We start from the raw sequence: 16,532 nt of genomic DNA, 5'->3' as shown, positions 1-16,532 counted from the left end.
CCTCTCACTGTCGCGGCCTCTCCCATTGCGGAGCACAGGCTCCGGACGCGCAGGCTCAGCGGCCATGGCTCACGGGCCCAGCCGCTCCGTGGCATGTGGGATCCTCCCGGACCGGGGCACGAACCCGTGTCCCCTGCATCGGCAGGAGGACTCTCAACCACTGCGCCACCAGGGAAGCCCCTATCTAGGTTTTAATTCTGAGTTTTGGGATGCTTTTCCATAGGGTGGCAAAAGAGTCTTCTTCCTCTTTGTATCTTTTATACCCTCCAAGTATAAATACTCCTTCCATCGTATCATCACTCCTCTGTGGGGCATTAGCCTCCAGGATTGCTTACTGGGAGATGATTCTGGGCTATTTATCTTTTCATGAAAAGCTCTTGCCTTTAATTCTCCTTCCTGGATGCCTCATTTTACATATCCTAACAGGAGTTTTCACAAATCCTCAGAAGATAGCTGGGTAGGGGAGCAAGGATGAAACAGACACAGGCTTTATCACTAAAGAGAAGAGGCTTTTTAATAGAGCTCTTTATGTTTACTTTTCTAAATGCAGTGTGATTCTTGCAGAGTATTTGGAGCTGGTTATCCAAGTCTGGCATCTATGACAGTGAATGACTGGTATGAACAGCATCGGAAATTTGGAGCATTACCTGATCAGGGTATAGCCAAGGAAACATCAGGTATGGAGGGGTGGGAGGAGAGTAGTTATACTACTACACTACCGGTCCCTAACTCTCGAGCAATTAAATTCAGACCAAGTATTGTTGCCCTTTACATGCAAAAGAAATCTGGAGAAAGATTCTGAGTAATAGAAAGATTCTAGTCAGTATTTTATTTCACTTATTATTAAAATAAATAGCACATGATTTCGGGAGGATGCGGGCAGTGGAACAGCATAGTTTTTTAATTTCTCCAAATATCATGGCATAAAAACAGACTGAGCAGCTAGATAGCAAAGCCAAAAATCCATAAATAGCAGTTCTGCTTCTGGTAACAGCAGAGTAGGTTGTATCAGGCCAACCCCTCCTATAGATAACAATTACAGACTGAACAGAATATAACAAAACAGCTATCTGAAGGCTCTGAGAGTGACCAAAATCAGACATAGACTGTAGGGCAGTCAACACTTATATAAGAAGGGAACGGTACTTGGAACTTCCTGAGGGCAAGGACTTTGGCTTACTGTGTTCTTGGTGCTCAGTTTGGTAATTAGATCATGGTGGGTACTTGGAGGTGTCTTTGGGAGGGAAAGGTGGAGCTGATAGTCATTAGAAAGATGGAAGCAATATGGCATAGCAGAAAAAGCATGGACAGATCTGGAGTAACCAATCACTCTTACCACTTAGATAGGACATCATCTAGCCCCTCTGAGCCTATTTTCCTTATCTCATGTATGATCTCACTTGATACTCTTTAACAACCCCATGAAGCAAACATTCTTACTCCCATTTTAGAATGAGGAAGTGGTGTCTGAGAACTAACCCAAAGTGAACATAGCTAGAAAGTGGCCAGGCTAGGATGTTAATACGGGCCCTAAAATTCCCACTTCCAATGCTGTTTCCACTGTAGCAAAGAGAAGAGTGGTCATTTGAAAAGGTTTCCTGGTTTTTTTTATAGCTTTTCACCCATGGGCAGGCTGCACTTGCTGTAATATGGAGGTAGGTAAAACTTGGATAGAAACCAGTCTTATCAGATGAGGAAGGAGAGAACTGAGTTCAGGGTGACTGTAGCAACTGAAACCTGAGAAGATATCCCAGGAGAGAACCACAGAGGAGGAGCCCTAATTGTATAAAGCCTGCCCAAATCTCTGGCAGACTACTAAGCTATACAGGATCGACTCCAAGCACCCGCTATAGAGCTAAAATAACTGAATGGATAATCCAGCTACTGCCCAATGCAGAGGAAACAGAATTTTGAATTTTCGTTCTAGACAAATGAAAACTAACTAAAATGAAAAATCAGTACGTTTTAGAGGAACAAAATGGAATTCATAATCTCTACAACATAACCATTCACAAAGTCTGGGATTCAGTCCTCAACTACTATATGTATGGGAAAAAAAAAAGAAAGAAAATGTGACTTATACTCAAGAGGAAAAGCAATCAATGAAGACCAACCCGAAGATGACTCAGATGTTGAAATTAGCAGATAAGGACTTTAAAGCAGCTTATTTCTATGCTCAAGGGCATAGGGGAAAATATACTTGTAATGAATGAAAAGGTAAGAAATCTCAGAGAATTAGAAACTATGCACAAAAAATTCTGGAACTGAAAAATACAATATCTGAAGTTTAAAAATCAAACCAGCCTCATAGATACAGACAAAAAAACGGGTGGTTGCCACAGGAGAGGGAGGTTGGAGAGGGGAAATAGGTGAAGGGGATTAAGAGCTATAAACCTCTAGTTATAAAATAAATAAAGCCACGGGGGTGTAATATACAGCATAAGAAATGTGGTCAATAATATTGTGATAACTTTGTGTAGGGACAGATGGTTACCAGATTTATGATGGTGATCATTTCATAAATGTATGCAAATGTCAAACCACTGTAATGCACCTGAAACTAACATAATATTGTACATCAGCTATATTTCAATTTTTTTTAATTGGATGAGATTAATAGCAGACTGGCAATGACAGGAGAAAGGGTTGGTTAACTTGAAATAAGCCAATCTGAAGAAAAAAAAAAAAGATTGGTTAAAAATGAAGAGCCTCAATGACCTGTGGAACAATGTAAAAAGGTCTACCTTATGTACAATTGGAATACCAGTAGGAGAGACTAAAGAGAGAGAAGGGGCCATTAAAAAAAATTGAAGAAATGATGGCTGAAATGTTCCCCAAATCTGTGAAACACAAATTTAGAAATTTAGAAATAGCAGTAAGCCCTAACTAAGCAGGTTTTAAATACAGTGAAAAGCAAGCATAGAGACATCATAGTCAAACTGCCGAAAACAAAAGAAAAAGAGAATCTTAAAAGCAGCCAGAGATAAAGTACATATTACACACAGAAGAACAGTGATATGAATTGTTGTCACCTTCGCATTTGAAAATGGGTCCCAGAGATAGTGAAGTAATGCCTCAATTAAACACCCCAATTTTATTTATTTATTTTTTCGTTGTGTTGGGTCTTGGTTGCTGCGCACGGGCTTTCTCTAGTTGCGTTGTGTGAGGGCTACTCTTTGTTGTGGTGCATGGGCTTCTCATTGCGGTGGCTTCTCTTGTTGCGGAGCACAGGCTCTAGGCACTTGGGCTTCAGTAGTTGTGGCACGCAGGCTCCGTAGTTGTGGCACAGGGGCTTAGTTGCTCTGCGGCACGTTAGATCTTCCCGGACCAGGGCTCAAACCGTGTCCCCTGCGTTGGCAGGCAGATTCTTAACCACTGCGCCACCAGGGAAGTCCCTAAACACCCCAATTTAAAAATGAGTAAAAGACCTTAGGCACCTCACCAAATAAGATTATATAGAGGGGAAATAAGCATATGAAAAGATGCCCAACATCATATGTCGTTAGGGAATTGCAAATTAAAACAACAGTGATCCCACTACACCCCTATAAGAATGGCCAAAATCCAAAATACTGACAACACCAAATGCTGGTATGGATAATGGAGCAACAGGAACTCTCGTTCATTGTTGGTGGGAATGTAAAATGGTACATACACTTTGGAAGACAGTTTGTCAGAACTAAACATTCTCTTACCATACTATCAAGCAGTCATGCTCCTTGGTATTTACCCAAATGACTTGAAGTTAGGTCCGCACAAAAATTGCACACAAATGTTTATAGAAGCTTTATTCATAATTGCCAACATTTAGAAGCAACCAAGATGCCCTCAGTAGGCAAATGGATAAACTGTGGTACATACAGACAATGGAATAATATTCATTGCTAAAAACAAATGAGCTATCAAGACATAAAAAGACATGGAGGAACCTTAAATGCGTATTACTAAATGAAAGAAGCTAATCTGCAAAGGCTACATACTATATGATTCCAGCTACATGACATTCTGGAAAATGCAAAACTATGGAGAGAGTAAAAGGGTCATTGGTTGCCAGGGATTAGAGGAAAAGGAGGGATGAATAGGCAAAACACAGGATTTGGGGGGCCGGTAGACTATTCAGTATGATGCTGTAATGGTGAATATATGTCATTATACATATGCCCAAATCCATAGAATGTACAACACCAAGAGTGAACCCTAATGTAAACTGTAGACTTTGCATGATAATGATGCATCAGTGTAGGTTCATTGATTATAACAAATGTACCACTGTGGCTCGGTGTTGATAGTTGCGGGGAGGCTGTGTCTGTGTGGGGCAGGGGGTATATAGGAATGCTGTGTTCTTTTAATTCAGTTTTACTGTATACCTAAAACTGCTCTAAAACTAAGGTCTGTTTTTTAAAAATAATGCAAAGAGAGAAAGCTGTAAAGTCAATGGAGAAATTAAAAGGGAGGAAGGCAAGAAAGAATGGAGAAACAAAAAACAGATGAGATGAACAGAAAACCAATAGCAGAATGGTAAATCCCAATCCAGCCTGTCAGTAATTATGTTAAATATAAATGGAGTAAACCTTCAAATTAGAAATCAGAGATTGATTACCAGACTCAACTGCATGCTGTCTACAAGAGGTGCATTCTGTTTGTTTTTTAATTCAAGTATAGTTGGTTTACAATATTAGTTTCAGGTGTACAGCAAAATGATTCAGTATTTTTGTAAATTATGCTCCATTATAAGTTATTACAAGATAATGAGTATCATTCCCTGTGCTATACAATATATCCTTGTTGATTATCTATATTATACATAGTAGTTTGTATCTGTTAATCCCATACCCCTAATTTGTCCCTCCCCACTTTCCTCTGCCCCCTTTGGTAGCCACAGGTTTGTTTTCTATATCTGTGAGTGTGCTTCTGTTTTTCATATCTGTTCATTTGTATTACTTTTTAGATTCCACATATAAGTGATATCATACAGTATTTGTCTTTCTCTGTCTGACTTATTTCACTAAGCATAATACCCTCTAGGTCCATCCATGTTGCTGCAAATTTCAGAATTTCATTCTTTTTTATGGCTGAGTAGTAGTTCATTCTCTGTGTGTATGTATGTATACATATATATATATATATATATATATATATATATATATATATATATACCACATCGTCTTTATCCATTCGTCTGTTGATGGGCACTTGGGTTGCTTCCATCTCTTGGCTGTTGTAAATAGTGTTGCTATAAACACTGGGGTGCATGTATCTTTTCGAATCACTGTTTTCATTTTTTCTAGATATATACCTAGGAGTGGAATTGCTGGATCATATGGTAGTTCTATTTTTAGTTTTTTGAGGAACCTCCGTACTGTTTTCCATAGTGGCTGGACCAATTTACATTCAAAAAGGAAAGAGGGGTCCCTTTTCTTCACATCCTCTCCAACATTTGTTATTTGTTGACTTTGTGATGATAGCCATTCTGACAGGTGTGAGGTAATACCTAACTGTGGTTTTGATTTGCGTTTTTCTAATAATTAGTGATGTTGAGCATCTTTTCATGTGCCTGTTAGCCATCTGTATGTCTTTGGAAAACTGTCTCTTCATGTCTTCTGCCCATTTATTGGGTTCTTTGTTTTTTTGATGTTGAATTGTATGAGCTGTTCATAATATTTTGGATAGTAATCCCTTATGGGTCACATCAGTTGTAAATATTTGCTCCCACCGTGTAGGTTGCCTTTTCATTTTGTCAGTATTTTCCCTTGCTGTGTAAAAGCTTTTAAGTTTAATTATGTCCCATGTGTTTAGTTTTGCTTTTACTTCTTTTGCCTTAGGAGACAGAGCCAAAAAAAATATTGCTACGATTAAGTCAGAGTGTTCTGCCTATATTCTCTTCTAGGAGTTTTATGGTTTCAGGTCTTATATTTAGGTCTCCTAATCCATTTTGAGTTCATTTTTGTATATGGAGTGAGGGAATGTTCTAATCTCATTGTTTTACATGTAGCTGTCCAATTTTCCCAGAACCACTTGTTGAAGAGACTGTTTTTGCTTCATTGTATATTCTTGCCTCTTTTGTCATAGATTAATTGACCATAGCCTATTTCTGGGCTCTCTATTCTGTTCCATTAATCTGTGTGTCTGTTTTCGTGCCAGTACCATGCTGTTTTGATTACTCTAGCTTTGTAGTATAGTCTGAAGTCTGGGAGCACTATACCTCTGGCTTTGTTCTTTTTCCTCAAGATTGCTTTGGCAATTCAGGATCTTTTGTGGTTCCATATGAATTTTAGGGTTATTTGCTCTAGTCCTGTGAAAAATATCATGCGTATTTTGATAGGGATTGCATTAAATCTGTAGATTGCTTTGGACAGCATGGCCATTTTAATAACATTAATTCTTCTAATCCAAGAGCACAGGATATCTTTCCATTTCTTTGTATCATCTTTAGTTTCCTTCATAAATGTTTTATAGTTTTCAGAGTATAGGTCTTTCACCTTCTTAGTTAAGTTTATTCCTAGGTATTTTATTCTTTTTGATGCAATTTTAAGCAGGATTTTTTTTTTACTTTCTCTTTCTGGTATTTTATTGTTAGTGTATAGAAATGCAACAGATTTCTGTATATTGATCTTGTATCCTACAACCTTGCTGAATTCATTTATTAGTTCTAATAGTTTTTGGGTGGAGACTTTAGGGTTTTCTAGATATAGTACCACGCGTCATCTGCAAATAATGACAGTTTTACCTCTTCCCTTCCAATTTGGATGCCTTTTATTTCTTTCTTGTCTGATTGCTGTGACTAGGTCTTCTAATACTGTGTTGAATAGAAGTAGCGAGGATGGGCATCCTTGTCTTGTTCCAGAATTTAGCGGGAAGGCTTTCAGCTTTTCACCATTAAGTATGACATTGGTTGTGGGTTTGTCCTAAATGGCCTTTGTTATGTTGAGATATGTTCCCTCGATACCCACTTTCAGAGTTTTTATTATTAACGGATGTTGAATTTTGTCACATTGGTCTTTCTGCATCTATTGAGACGATCATGTGATTTTTATCCTTCCTTTTGATAATGTGGTGTATCACACTGATTAATTTGCATATATTGAATTACCCTTGCGACCCTAGAATAAATTCAGCTTGATCGTGGTATATGATCCTTTTTATATATTTTTAGATTTGGTTTGCTAATATTTTGTTGAGGATTGTTGCATTTATATTCACCCAATATACTGGCTTGTAATTTCCTTTTTTTGTAGTGCCACACTGTGGCATGGAGTGAGCAGGGCCAGAACATTCAGCTTGGGCTGGGGTGCACACGCAGCAAAGTGGCTGTGGGAAACCCAGCAGCTATGCTGCCATCAGAAGTCTGGGCTGCTTCTGGGGCACCTCTTGAGTAAATTCCAGCAATGGTCACCACTGCTGCCCCACCTGGGCTCCACCCCAGAGCTGGGTCACCTCTCCATCTCAAGGTCAAGTCTCTTCCCAGGTCCTGGCCACCTTAGATCCAGTGCCATCCTTGTGGCATGAAGTGAGCAGGGCTAGAACATTCTTTCAGCTCTGGCTTGAGAGCACAGCATGGCTGTTGCATGAAACCAGTAGCCTAGGACAGCAGGCTACTGGTTTCTCTACCCTACCTGGGGGCAGTCTACCCACGCAGTACTCATGAGTGGAGCCCAGGTTTCTCTGTGGACTTCTGTGTATCTTTCTTACAACCTTGGTTGTACAGGAGTCTTTCTGCCAATTTCCAGTTAGTTTTTGGTGAGAATTGTTCCACACGTTGATATATTTTTGATGTGTTCATGGGGAAAGGTGAACTCCACATCTTCTTACACCACCCTCTTGATCTCCTATCAAGAGATGCATTTAAATATAAAGGTACAGATTGGTGGAATGTAAAAAGATTTTTTAAATATACCATGCTAACAGTAAACATAAGAAAGCTGCAGTAGCTATATAATGTCAGATAAAGTAGACTTCAAGACAAAAGATGTTACTGGACTTTCAAAAGGACATTTAGTGCTGATAAAATGGGCAGTTTATCTGGAAGACACAGCAATCATAAACATGTTTGTGACTAATAACAACCTTCAAATTACATGAAGAAAAAATTGACAGAATTAAATGGAGAAATAGACAAATCTATAGCCATAGTTAGAGATTTTCATACTTCTCTTTCAGTAACTGAAAGAATTTCTGGACAGAAAATCAGTAAGGACATAAAAGATCTGGAGAGAACTCGCAGCCACCTTAACCTGTTTGACATTTATAGAAAAATATATCCAATAGCTGCAAAATACACCTTTTTTCAAATGCACATGGTACATTCACTAACTTAGACCATATTCTGGGCCACCAAATAAGTGTCCATAAACTTTGTTTTTTAATTAATTAATTTATTTTTAAAATTAATTAGTTAATTAATTTGGCTGCATTGGGTCTTAGTTGTGGCACGTGGGATCTTCATCGCGGCACGCGAGATCTTTCGTTGCGGCGTGTGGGCTCTTCATTGCAGCGCGTGGGCTTCTCTCTAGTTGTGACGCATGGGCTCTAGAGCGCGCGGGCTCAGGAGTTCTGGCACACAGGTTTAGTTGCCCCGTGGCAGGTGGGTTCTTATTTCCCCAACCAGGGATTGAACTCTTGTCGCCTGCGTTGGAAGGCGGGTTCTTAACCACTGGACCACCAGGGAAGTCCCTCCATAAACTTTCAAAGATTGAAATTACACTATGTTCTCTGACCACAACCTAATTCAGTTAGCAATCAATGACATAGGAAGTCCCTAAATATTTTAAAATTAAGCAACATACTTATAAATAACCCATCAGTCAAAGAAGAAATCACAAAGAAAATTAAGAAGTATTTTTAACTGAATGATAATGAAATACATTAAAACTTGTGGGATACAACTAAAGCAGTGCTGAGAGGGAAAGGTATAACTTTCAGTAGTTATATTAGAAAAAAGAAAGGTAAAATCAGTTACTAGGGTACTAACTTAAGAAGTTGGAGAAAACAAGAACAAAATAAGCTTAAAGTATATGGAAGAAAGGAAACAATAAAGATGGAGAACCTCGGGGGGGGGGGTTGGTGGTCGTAATGTTGCACAAAAGTCAAACATATGTGTACCCTCATGACCTGGCAGTTTCACTCCCACGTATATACCTAAGGGGAATGAGACCATATTTCCTCAAAAGGCTTGTACAAGAATGCTCATAGCAGCATTATTTGTAATACCCCAAACTGAACACTACTTAAATGCCCATACATAGTAGAATGGATGAATAAGTTTTGGCATATTCACACAGTGAAATACTATTTAGCAATAAGGTTAAACAGACTATAGTTCTTCACTTATAGGTAACAAATATAGCTAAGTTTTACAAACATAATTTGAGTAAAAAAAGTCAGACACAAAAGGGAATAAAGTTCAGACATGGCTGAAACTTGTATATTCTGGTTAAAAGCCAGTATGGTGCTCACCCTTAGTGGGAGATCATGAATGGAACTGGACCTGAGGGGGACTTCTGAAGAGTTAGTAATGTTTTGTATCTTAATCTGGGTACTGATTACATGGATGTGTTCAGATGTGAAAATTGATTGAGCTATACTATGTTTGTGTATTTTTCTGCATGTATGTTACATTTCAGTAAAAAGACAAAAGAAAAAATTCATGGGTAATATTTACAGCAAAACTAAGTGACAGTGTATCCCCATGAAACTCAAAATAAAATCAGGTAAGGGCAAATCATTCATAGCCACAAGATCAACAAGGAATGGACATCTGTGTAGGAGAAAGCAGAAGGAGTTGACAGACCATGTGAAAGACCTGACAAACAGGAGAATTCCAAAACAGCAAACAGGTATTCACTAAAAAGCGTGGCATTCCGACAAGTGTGAGGTGGTATCTCATTGCATTTGAGGTGGTTTTGATTTACATTTCCCTTATGATTAGTGATGTTGAGTACCTTTTCATGTGCCTGTTGGCCATCTCTATGTCTTCTTTGGAAAAATGTCTATTCAGGTCTTCTGCCCATTTCTTATTCAGATTGTTTGTACTGAGTTGTATGAGTTCTTTATATATTTTGGATATTAACCCCTTAACAGACATATTATTTGCAAATATCTTCTCCTATTCAGTTAAGTTGCCTTTTTGTTTTGCTGATGGTTCCCTTTGCTGTGCAGAAGTGTTTTAGCTTCATATGGTTCTGTTTGTTTATTTTTGGTTTTGTTGCCATTGCCTGAGGAGACAGATCAAAAAAAATATTGCTAAGACCAGTTTCAAAGAACATACTGCCTGTGTTTTCTTCTAGGTGTTTTATGGTTTCAGGTCTTACATTTAAGTCTTTAATTCATTTTGAGTTTATTTTTGTAAATGATGTGAGAAAATGGTCTAGTTTCATTCTTTTACTTGTAGCTATCCAGTTTTCCCATCACCACTAACCCATAAAGAAGAATGAAATCTTGCAATCTGTGCCAGCATGGATGGACCTGGAGGGTATTATGCTAAGTGAATAAGTCAGGCAGAGAAAGATAAAACAAATGAGTCCTAGGCTTCCCTGGTGGCGCAGTGGTTGAGAGTCCGCCTGCCGATGCAGGGGACACGGGTTTGTGCCCCGGTCCGGGAAGATCCCACATGCTGCGGAGCGGCTGGGCCCGTGAGCCATGGCCACTGAGCCTGCACGTCCAGAGCCTGTGCTCCGCAACGGGAGAGGCCACAACAGTGAGAGGCCCGTGTACTGCAAAATACAAGCAAACAAACAAACAAAATAAATGAGTCCTAAACAACCCAGAAACAGACTCATAGATACAGAGAACAAACTAGTGGTTGAGAGAATGGGAGGATGGGTGAAATAGGTGAAGGGGATTAAGAGATACAAATTACCAGTTATAAAATAAATAGGTCACAGGGATGTAATGCACAGCACAGGGAATATAGTCAATAATATTATAATAACTTTGTATGGCACATAATTGATACACATATAGAATCACTATGTTGTACACCTGAAGCAAATATATGGTAAGTCAACTATACTTCAATTAAACATTTTTAATGAAAAAAATAAAAGTGTGGCAGTTCAGTTTAAGAACATTAATTGAAATGGGGTGGGGTTTTTCCCTCCAATAAAAACTGAATGAATACAAGGAACCTGTGGTCAGAAGGTCTGAAAGGGATGGAACAGGCTAACCCTTAATGAACTCCTGAAAATGAGCCACCAGATCTCCCTACTCATACACGGTCCCACACTGAGGAGAAATTGCTGAGAATAGAATTCAAATTGAGCAGAACAGGGACAATAAAAAATAAGGAAAGAAAAGGTCTAGATAAGAATGGGATAGAGGACCAGAACCAAGAACTCTAATCAAGCAAGTCATCGTATTCCTTTAACATGCATAAAAACAGCAGAAATACAAAAGCCACCCTGAACCATACTTCTTTCTAAAAGTTCAGGAAAGCTTAGTACACATAAGAATGAGCAACAGATTGTGATGATGGTTGCACAGTTCTGAATATACTAAAAACCACTGAATTGTACCTTTTAAATGGGTAAATTTTATGGTATGTGAAAAATATCTCAATAAAGCTGTGAGAAAAATGAATGGAAAATTAATCAAGGTCAGATCCCACACAAAATTATTGTAAGGAGAAAAAGGAGAGAATCAAAAGCATTCCATGTTGCTTATCTATTTTATGTATAGTAGTTTGTATCTGTTAATCCCATACTCCTAATTTCTCCCTCCCTCCCTCCCTCCCTCCCTCTCTGCTTTGGTAACCATAAATTTGTTTTCTATGTCTGTGAGTCAGTTTCTGTTTTGTATATGGATTCATTTGTATTATTTTTTAGATTCCACATGTAAGTGATATAAAGGATATAAACTGAAAAAATATATATATATAACTGAATCACTTTGCTGTACACCTGAAACTAACACAGTATTGTAAACCAACTATACTTCAATTTAAAAAAAAAAAAAGAGAGAGAAAATAGGGGAAAAAAACATTCCAGAAAGACACACTCAGAAAACAACAAATTTAAAATATACTGTTTAAAAATGAGTTGGAAGACATTAAGAAAATTAAATAAGACATGGGAGAACAATACAAAGCAGGATTAGAAAAACTCAGAAATGTAGTGACAACTTGGGGGAAGTAAGAAGAAAGAATCACTTTAGAAATGAAGGCAGAGGGACTTCCCTGGTGGTCAGTGGTTAAGAATCCGCCTTCCAATGCAGGGGACGTGAGACGTGAGTTCGATCTCTGGTCGGGGGACTAAGATCCCACATGCCGTGGGGCAACTAAGCCCATGCACTCTAGAGCCCATGAGCCACAACTAGAGAGCCCACGTGCCGCAACAAAGAGCCTGCATGCCACAACTAAGATCCAATGCAGCCAAGTAAATTAAAAAAGAAAAAAGAAAGCAAGGCTGGGACTTCCCTGGCGGTCCAGTGGTTAAGACTCCATGCTTCCACTGCAGGGAGCGCAGGTTCAATCCCTGGTTGGGGAATTAAGATCCCACATGCCATGTGGTGTGGTCAAAAAATAAAAGTAAAAAAAATAGAGATGAAGGCTAAGGCAGGATGGTCTTTGACATAAATCGTAGCAATATTTTTATGGATCTGTCTCAGACAAAGGAAACAAAAGCAAAAATAAACAAATGGGACCTAATTAAACTTAAAAACTTTTGCGCAGCAAAGGAAACCAACAACAAAATGAAAAGACAACCTACAGAATGGGAGAAAATATTTTGCAAATGATATGCCCAATAAGGGGTTAATATCCAAAATATGTAGATAGCTCATATAACTCAAATAAAGAAAACTTAAAAATGGGCAGACAACCTGAGTAGACATCTTTCCAAAGAAGATATACAGATGATGGCCAACAGGAACATGAAAAGAGGCTCAACATTGCTAATCATCAGAGAAATGCAAATCAAAACCATAATGAGATAACACCTCACACCTGTCAAAATGGCTATCATCAAGAAGTCTACAAATAACAAATGTTGGCGAGGATGTATAGAAATGGGAACCCTAGTACACTGTTGGTAGGAATATAAGTTGGCGTAGCTACTATGGAAGGCAGTGTGGCAGTTTGTCAAAAAACTGAAATAGAACTACCATATGATCCAGCAATTCTACCCCTGGGGGTTTTTTTGGTGTGTTTTGGGGTTTTTTTTTTTTGCGGTACACGGGCCTCTCACCGCTGCGGCCCCTCCCACTGCGGAGCACAGGCTCTGGACGCGCAGGCCCAGCGGCCATGGCTCACGGGCCCAGCTGCTCCGCAGCATGTGGGATTCTCCCGGACGGGGGCACAAACCCACCTCCCCCGCATCGGCAGGTGGTCTCCCAACCACTGCGCCACCAGGGAAGCCCCTACCCCTGGGTTTTTATCCAAAAAAAAATGGAAACACTAATTCAAAAAGATACATGCACCCCAGTGTTCATAGAATCATTGTTTACATTAGCCAGTATATGGAAGCAACCAAAGGTGTCCATCAGTAGATGAAAAGATATAGAAGATGTGGTGTGTATATATATATATATATATATATATATATATATATATAATATATACAGTGGAGTATTAGCCCTAAAAAGAGTGAAACTCTGCCATTTTCAACAACATGGATGGCCCCTAGAGGGTATTAGTGCTTAGTGAAATAAGTCAGAGAAAGACAAATACTGTATGATATCATTGATATGTGGAATCTAAAAAATAATCTAATAAAAATATAACAAAACAGAACCAGACTCACAGATATAGAGGACAAACTAGTGGATACCAGTGAAGAGAGAAAAGGGAGGGAAGGGCAAGATGATAGGGGATTAAGAGGTACTAGCTACTATGTATAAAATGAATACGCTACAAAGATACATTGTACAGCACAGGGAATATAGCCATTTTTTTAAACATCTTTATTGGAGTATAATTGCTTTACAGTGGTGTGTCAGTTTCTGCTTTATAACAAAGTGAATCAGTTATACATATGTCCCCATAGCTCTTCCCTCTTGCATCTCCCTCCCTCCCACCCTCCCTATCCCACCCCTCTAGGTGGTCACAAATCACCGAACTGATCTCCCTGTGCTATGTGGCTGCTTCCCACTAGCTATCGGTTTTACATTTGGTAGTGTATATATGTCCATGCCACTCTCTCACTTTGTCCCAGCTTATCCTTCCCCCTCCACACGTCCTCAAGTCCATTCTCTAGTAGGTCTGCGTCTTTATTCCCATCCTGCCCCTAGGTTCTTCGTGACTTTTTTTTTTTTTTAGATTCCATATATGTGTTAGCATATGGTATTTGTTTTTCTCTTTCTGACTTCACTCTGTATGACAGACTCTAGGTCCATCCACCTCACTACAAATAACTCAGTTTCGTTTCTTTTTATGGCTGAGTAATATTCCATTGTATATATGTGCCACATCTTCTTTATCCATTCATCTGTCGATGGACACTTAGGTTACTTCCATGTCCTGGCTATTGTAAATAGAGCTGCAGTGAACATTGTGGTACATGACTCTTTGAATTATGGTTTTCTCGGGGTATATGCCCAGTAGTGGGATTGCTGGGTTGTATGGTAGTTCTATTTGTAGTTTTTTAAGGAACCTCCATACTGTTCTCCATAGTGGCTGTATCAATTTACATTCCCACCAACAGTGCAAGAAGGTTCCCTTTTCTCCACACCCTCTCCAGCATTTATTGTTTCTGGATTTTTTGATGATGGCCATTCTGACCAGTGTGAGATGATATCTCATTGTAGTTTTGATTTGCATTTCTCTAATGATTAACGATGTTGAGCATTCTTTCATGTGTTTGTTGGCAAACTGTATATCTTCTTTGGAGAACTGTCTATTTACATCTTCTGCCCATTTTTGGATTGGGTTGTTTGTTTTTTTTTTGCTTGTTTTTAATATGTATAATTGTGATAGAAATTTTTTTAATTTATTTATTTATGGCTGTGTTGGGTCTTTGTTTCTGTGCAACGGCTTTCTCTAGTTGCAGCAAGCGGGGGCCACGCTTCATCGCAGTGCGCAGGCCTCTCACTGTTGCGGCCTCTCTTGTTGCGGAGCACAAGCTCCAGACGCACAGGCTCAGTAGTTGTGGCTCACGGGCCTAGTTGCTCTGCGGCATGTGGGATCTTCCCAGACCAGGGTTCGAACCCGTGTCCCCTGCATTGGCAGGCACATTCTCAACCACTGCGCCACCAGGGAAGCCTGGGTTGTTTGTTTTTTTTGATATTGAGCTGCTTGTAAATTTTGGAGATTAATCCTTTGTCATTTGCTTCATTTGCAAATATTTTCTCCCATTCTGACAGTTGTCTTTTCGTCTTGTTTATGGTTTCCTTTGCTGTGCAAAAGATTTTAACTTTCATTAGGTCCCATTTATTTTATTTTTGTTTTTATTTCCATTTCTGTAGGAGGTGGGTTAAAAAGGATCTTGCTGTGATGTATGTCGTACAGTGTTCTTCCTATATTTTCCTCTAAGAGTTTTATAGTGCTTGGCCTTACATTTAGGTCTTCTATCCATTTTGAGTTTATTTTTGTGTATGGTGTTAGGGAGTGTTCGAATTTCATTCTTTTACATGTAGCTGTCCAGTTTTTCCAGCACCACTTGTTGAAGAGGCTGTCTTGTCTCCATTGTATATTCTTGCCTCCTTTATCAAAAGTAAGGTGACCTATGTGCATGGGTTTATCTCTGGGCTTTCTATCCTGTTCCATTGATATGTATTTCTGTGTTTGTGCCAGTACCATACTGTCTTGATTACTGTAGCTTTGTAGTCTAATCTGAAGTCAGGGAGCCTGATTCCTCCAGCTCCGTGTTTCTTTCTCATGATTGCTTTGGCTATTCGGGGTCTTTTGTGTTTCCATACAAATTGTGAATTTTTTTTGTTCTAGTTCTGTGAAAACTGCCAGTGGTAGTCTGATAGGGATTGCATTGAATCTGTAGATTGCTTTGGGCAGTAGAGACATTTTCACAATGTTGATTCTTCCAGTCCAAGAACAATGCATCTATTTGTATCATCTTTAATTTCTTTCATCAGTGTCTTATAGTTTTCTGCGTACAGGTCTTTTGTCTCCTTAGGTAGGTTTATTCCTAGGTGTTTTATTCTTTTTGTTGCAATGGTAAATGGGAGTGTTTTCTTAATTTCACTTTCAGATTTTTCATCATTAGTGTATAGAAATGAAAGAGATTTCTGTGCATTAATTTTGTGTCCTGCAACTTTACCAAATTCATTGATTAGCTCTAGTAGTTTTCTGGTAGCAACTTTAGGATTCTCTATATATAATATCATGTCATCTGCAGTGACAGCTTTACTTCTTCTTTTCTGATTTGGATTCCTTTTATTTCTTTTTCTTCTCTGATTGCTGGAGCTAATACTTCCAAAACAATGTTGAATAATAGTGGTGAGAGTGGGCAACCTTGTCTTCTTCCTGATCATAGTGGATATTGTTTCAGTTTTTCACCATCGAGGATGATGTTGGCTGTGGGTTTGTCATATATGGCCTTTATTATGTTGAGGTAAGTTCTCTCTATGCCTACTTTCTGCAGGGTTTT

At 38.9% G+C, this 16,532-nt stretch overlaps 1 protein-coding gene across 2 annotated transcripts in view; it reads left to right on the top strand.

Moving 5' to 3' along the window:
* The window catches only part of IGBP1 (immunoglobulin binding protein 1), a 38,862-nt gene that overhangs the window by 12,247 nt on the left and 10,083 nt on the right, over window positions 1–16,532 (top strand). For both annotated transcript variants that reach the window (XM_007470133.1, XM_007470132.1), the window contains exon 5: window positions 565–677. In XM_007470133.1, coding sequence (XP_007470195.1) covers window positions 565–677 — 113 coding nt within the window. The remainder of the gene's footprint in view (window positions 1–564; window positions 678–16,532) is intronic.

The sequence above is a fragment of the Lipotes vexillifer genome, unplaced genomic scaffold, assembly GCF_000442215.2.
Source record: "Lipotes vexillifer unplaced genomic scaffold, Lipotes_vexillifer_v1.1 scaffold926, whole genome shotgun sequence".
NCBI classification, from domain to species: Eukaryota; Metazoa; Chordata; class Mammalia; order Artiodactyla; family Lipotidae; genus Lipotes; species Lipotes vexillifer.
Note: the sequence above shows the minus strand (reverse complement) of the source record. Positions and strands in the feature narration are given on the sequence as shown.